We start from the raw sequence: 6,196 nt of genomic DNA on the forward strand, positions 1-6,196 counted from the left end.
TGTACCGGAATCCGATCCCTTTATTTCCATAAATGAGCCAAGGTTAGCTAATGCATCCGTTTCTACATTTTCCTCCCTCGGGATATGTGTAATTGACAACTCCCGGAACCGAGCAAGCAGAGTCTGAACCTTTACTACGTATTGCTGCATGCATTCCTCTTTGGCTTCGAAAATCCTGTAGACCTGATTTACCACCAACTGGGTGTCGTATTTGATTTATATGACCTCGGAATCTAGTCCCTGGTCCAATTCAAGCTCTGCAATCAAAGCTTCATACTCCACTTCATTGTTAGTCAGAAGAACAGTTCTTATGGCCTGCCTTACTGTTTCTCCCGAAGGCGTGGTTAATACTATGCCGAGCCTGGATCCTTTCACGTTAGAAGCTCTGTCTGTAAATAGGGTCCAAACTCCTGATGTCGATTCTGACACCATCACTGCTTCTTTGGTTGCCAAAGGTAACAATCCCGGACTAAAATCGACCATAAAATCGGCCAAAACTTGTGACTTAATCGCATTCCTAGGTTTATATTCTATGTCAAATTTACTCATTTTGACGGCCTATTTGGCCAGCCTACTCAAAATTTTGGGTTTATGAAGGATATTCTGCAGGGGAAAGGTGGTCTCCACAGCTATCGGGTGACATTGGAAATAAGGCCTTAGCTTCCGAGCAGCAACTACGAGGGCTAAGGCCAAATTCTCCAAATTTAGGTAGCGAGTTTCTGCTCCCGTTAAAATTCTACAAATGTAATAAATGGGATATTGCGTACCTTCATCCTCACGGACTAAAACGATGCTTACCGCTACCTCTGAGACTGCTAGGTAGATTAACAGTTTTTTGCCTTCCTCCGGTGTCGATAATACTGGAGGACTTGACAAGTACCTTTTCAAATCCCTTAAAGCATGCTGACATTCCAAGGTCCATTCGAAGTTGTTCTTCTTTTTGAGTAACGAGAAGAAATGATGGCATTTCATTGAATACTGGGAAGTGAACCTGCTTAAAGCGGTCAATCGCCCCGTGAGCCTTAGCACCTCTTTTACGCTTGATAGCTGGTTTGGGATGTCCTCTATGGCCTTAATTTTATCAGGCTTAATCTCGAGATTAAGCTTCATGTTATGCTTTCTTAGGATGTCAAAAGTTTCTTGCAACTTTTTAAGATGATCACCTGCGTTCAAAGAATTAACAAAAATATCTTCTATATAAACTTCCATTGTTTCCCCTATTTATTTTTCAAACATTTTATTTACGAGCCGCTGAAAAGTGGCTCCGGCGTTCTTTAGCCTGAATGGCATCGCATCATAGCAATATGTGCCAAAATTCATTATGAAAGAAGTTTTTTCCTAATCCTCGGGGTTCATCTTAATCTGGTTGTACCCGGAGTATGCATCGAGTAAACTCAGTAATGCATGCCCGGTCGTTGCATAAATCATTTGATCAATGTTTGGCAATAGGAACGAGTCCTTTGGGCATGTCTTATTTAAGTCCTTATAATCTACGCACATGCAAAATTTATTATTCTTCTTTGGAACTACTACTACGTTAGCTAGCCAGTGTGGATACTTTACCTCTCGGATTGAATCGATATCAAGTAGGCGAGTTACCTCTTCTTTGACGAATTTGTTTCTGGCCTCGGCGATATGACATTTTTTTTTGTCTCATCAAAGGGATGCTAGGATCCAAGCTTAGCTTGTGGATGACCACTTCCGGCGGGATACCTGTCATATCCGCATGCGACCATGCAAAATAATCGATATTAAATTTAAGAAATTCAATAAATCCACATCTTAGTTCGGGGTGCAGCCTGTCCCCTGGTGGAATTTTCTCTCCGGGAACTTTTTGAATAATACGACTTGCTCAAGCTCTTCCGCTGTAGATTTTGTTGCGTCCGTCTCTTCTTGTACCTGGAAATACCTTGGCACTTGATAAGAATCTGATGCCTTTTCTCCCTGGTTGACTTCGCTTGACTTGGGAGCAGGTGTTGGTTCCTGTAATTGCTATGAAGCATGCTCCTTCCCTTTGCTACTGGAGACAAAAATTGCAATCATCTCCCTTGTTATCGGTTGATCGCCTCTTATTTGTTTAATTTCCTTGGGAGTTGGGAATTTCAGCAACTGGTGATATGTCGATGGTACAGCCTTCATATCTTGCAACCATGGTATTCCCAGGATAATATTGTAGCCCATATCACCATCCACCACCTCGAAAAGGGTGGTCTTCATCACCCCTTCGGCATTCATGGGCAGCAGGATCTCTCATCGGGTTGTCACACTTGCTAGGTTAAACCCAGCGAGGATTTTTGTGGCTGGAATGATGCTTCCGGTGAGCTTTGCTTGGCCCAATACCCTCCATTGTATAATATTGGCCGAACTCCCTGGATCCACCAGAACACATTTGATTTTAAAATCTAGTACATTTAAAGAGATTACCAATGGATCGTTGTGCGGTAGCAACAATCCATATGTGTCCTCATGTCGTCTTCAACGACTTCCTAGAGACTTTTGTTGTGGGTTACCGACACCTTCGTCTTTTTTTCCGCCGAGAATGTAACCCCATTAATCTCGTTTCCCCCAAAAATTATGTTGTTGGTCAGGTGCGGGGGATCTTCTCCTGATTTTGAGGGCTCCGAGTTGTCACGATTGTGACCGTAATTGTTTTTAGCCTGGTCACTTAAATATTCCCTGAGATGGCCATTTTTCAGCAGTGTCGCCACCTCTTCGCACAGATGGCGGTAGTCCCCGATCCGGTGACCATTTGTCCCGTGTTATTCGCACCACAAATTAGGATGCCTCTAGTTGGGATTAGATCTCATTGGATTTGGGAACCGTGATTCTTTAATGTTCCTCATAGCTGACACCAACTCTACTATACTGACGTTGAAGTTTTCTAAAACTCTGGGGTAGGTAGAATCCTGAGAACATGACGTTTCCTTGTCCTGTAACAACTTGTTGTTCTGGCCGCGATCGGTGCTTCTATCGGTAACGAACCTATCCGCCGACCGGAAACCTCTGTCGTATCCTTTGACCCATTCATAGGGAATTCATATGCTCCTCGAAGACCATCGATCTTTGTCGAAATCGTCTTTTGATTTCTCTTTATTCTTCTCCAGGTCCCGATCCTTAACCGACGCCGGGAAACCGAACTGATCATCCTCAATCCTTATCTTTGACTCGTACTAGTTGTGAACATCCACCTAATTTGTCGTTTGGAACTCGAGCAAGCTTTCTTTCAACATCCAGGAAGCATCGGAACTTCTCAAATTCAAACCCTTGGTGAATGCTTCAGCCGCCCATTCATCCGGAACGGCCAGTAGAAACATACTTTCCTTTTGGAATCGGGTTACGAACTCTCACAGCAACTCGGACTCCCCTTGTGCAATCTTAGATATATTGGCCTTCCGGGCTTGCACCTCCCTGGCATGGGCCTTAATGAAAGAATTTGCGAGCATCACGAAGGAATCTATGGAATGCTCAGGCAAAAGCGAATACCACGTCAAGGCTCCCTTCATGAGAGTCTCTCCGAATTTCTTCAGCAAAACTGATTCAATCTTGTGGGGAGCTAAATCGTTCCCCTTCACCGGCATTGTATAGGTGGTGATATGCTCCTGAGGATCTTAAGTCCCATCATATTTCGACACGTTGGGCATTTTAAACCGCTTCGGGATCAATTCTGGTGCCACGCTTGGTTTGTACTGCAATTGAGTGTACTTCTTTGAGTTTGACCCTTTCAGCACTGGTGGTGCACCCAGAATTTGGTCCATGCAGGCGTTCACATCCCTCATAAACCATATGAGTTCATTTTTGAAGGGATCTCTCTCATTGTTGTGACCGGATCCGCTCCCCCCAGCCCCATCAAAGCTGACCTCGCCCCTCAGAGTGTTGTTGTCGACCCTCTGTGTTGTTTGATTTGTGGGAGCGCCGGGAGGAACTGGACCTTGTCCATTCGCGTTATTAGAAGCACCCGATAATGCCTGCTTTTGCTCTGTCATAACCTTATTGTGCCATGTGAGATAGCCTAATATGGCCTCTTGTTGCTCCTGCAAGACCCTTACCGCTTCGACGGTATGCTCTTCATCAACATCATCAGGAGTCGCCTCTTGAACATGTTTCGGGTACCGCCTTCCGTGAACCGGTGTGGCCTCATTCCCCTTACTACTGGAATCACTGATTGAATCCTCGTGTTGAGGCTGATTTCCTTGGGCCTCAAGATTTTGTGTGTTGTTAACACAATTATCTGTATCTATAAGTTTTTGCTAAGAACAAATAATCAAATACGTTAGTAAAAGAGGCAAGGACAAACTTAATTACACAACTGTCTAAGCCCCACGGTGGGCGTCAAACTGTTTACCCATAAAACGGTACAGTTGAATTTATACGTGATTTATAGACAAGTGAATTAATTTGATCCTAAAATAATAGATGAATTAGACAAAAATATAATACTTAGCCTTGAGATGGAGATAAAATAGCAGAAATAGTAATTCCGGGAGCATGGCTTCCGAGGACAATAGCAACGATATCAGTAAACAAGAAAATAAAATATATTGAGCTTTGAATAGAGTGTAGCGTATGTTTGTCAGAAAATTTGTGTCTTTTACAATGATAATAGAGCTAACTATTTATAGCTGTACCTAGGGAATAAGGTCCTAGGATAAAGCCCCTCTTTAATGTCAATTATGAGGGCCATTGAAGAATGCGTAACGACAGGCAGTGAATGCCATATTCCTTGTAACGGGCCGTGTACTTAATACTGTAGAATATTCCTCATTAAATGCTACCAGGTGGGATGTATTTATTTCATCTTTATGAGTATCATTCTCTCCGGTAACAGACAAGATCGTTGCCTTCGGATTCAACTATCTTTTGTCTTCGGCTCCACGTGTCACTTCCTCATGCTATCCTTTATTTTAAATATATTTTACCCAATACAATTTTCACAATCAATATGTGGTATTTTAATATCATAATCTTATTCTAGGATGTATCGCATCATATCCCTTGAAAAGGTTGTAACTTTAAAACTTCAAAATTATACAAAGAATAATCCTTGACCCTCCAGAAAAATATGCAAGCAAAAGTACTACTTTCATTTTAATTTATGTAAACCTATTTGATTAGGTAAGAAGTTTAAGAAAAAAAATTTGTGATCTTGAACATATCATATAATATTTGTATGACTATAAAGCTTTTCATTAAAGGACAAAATGAGAAATTGAAGTTAAATTGTTTATAAATTTAGAAATGAACTAGTATTCTTTTTTAATAAAGTGTGATGAAGGCCGAAGGGAATAATAGATTACATTGAATATCAATATGCAGGAGGAGGTCGTAGAAGAAGCTAACTCATGGGCCAAGTCAACAAAAAAGGGCCTTATCGAACAAGTTCTCAAGCTCGAGCATATCAAAGAAGATGCAACACTCTTACTTGGAAATGCCTTATATTTTAAAGTTACATGGAAAGACAATTTTATTGAAAGTCTCACTCAAGACAAAGATTTTTACCTACTCAATGGCGGCAAGCTAAGGTTTTAGTTCCCTTCATGACTGGTTGTGACAATTATTTATATGGATCATTTGAAAGTTATTAAGCAGTGAAAATTCCTTATGAAAAAAGGAATAATGACAAAAAAAATGTTCTCAATGTACTTCTTCCTTCCTAATGCAAAGGATGGATTTCCAAGCTTATTGAAGAAAGGAAACTCTGTTCCAAACTTCTTTACACAAGATTTTCATCTATGGAGCGAAAACCTTGCTGCATTTTACATTCCAAAGATGAAATTCTCATTCACCACAGAAGAAAGGTTAAACACAATGCAGGAAATGGGATTGACACTACCTTTCAAGAAGACTTGCAGGGACCTAACAGAGATTGTGAAAAATGGAGGGCCTTTATATGTTTCCATGATAATACAGAAAGCATTTGTAGAAATTGATGAGAAAGGTACTGAGGCAGCTGTTGTTACTTTTGCCGAAGATGATATGGGATGTTGTTTGCACTAAAGTCCTCCAGAAAGATTTGTAGTTGATCACCCGTTCTTGTTCGTGATTAGACAATAAACTACAAGGTCGGTACTTTTTACTGAAATGGTGGTAAATCCCATGTTAAGTGGATCTGATGAATAGTACAACCATGCAGTGATTTTACCAAAAGGATTTCATTTTTATTACCCTGTCAAATGTTTAGAAGTTAAACTATATATAA

General features: G+C 41.0%; 1 protein-coding gene across 1 annotated transcript; it reads left to right on the top strand.

Moving 5' to 3' along the window:
• Window positions 1–5,613: 5,613 nt before the first annotated feature.
• Window positions 5,614–5,994, top strand: LOC138901546 (serpin-Z10-like). Its single transcript, XM_070189318.1, has one exon. The coding sequence runs from the start codon at window positions 5,614–5,616 to the stop codon at window positions 5,992–5,994; it is 381 nt and encodes a 126-aa protein (XP_070045419.1).
• The last annotated feature ends 202 nt before the right edge of the window (window positions 5,995–6,196 follow it).

Source organism: Nicotiana tomentosiformis, chromosome 11 (genome assembly GCF_000390325.3).
Source record: "Nicotiana tomentosiformis chromosome 11, ASM39032v3, whole genome shotgun sequence".
Lineage (NCBI taxonomy): Eukaryota > Viridiplantae > Streptophyta > Magnoliopsida > Solanales > Solanaceae > Nicotiana > Nicotiana tomentosiformis.

Coding starts and splice junctions, on each gene's coding strand:
- LOC138901546 (XM_070189318.1), top strand. CDS start 5,614: ATGACAAAAAAAATGTTCTCAATGTACTTCTTCCTTCCTAATGCAAAG.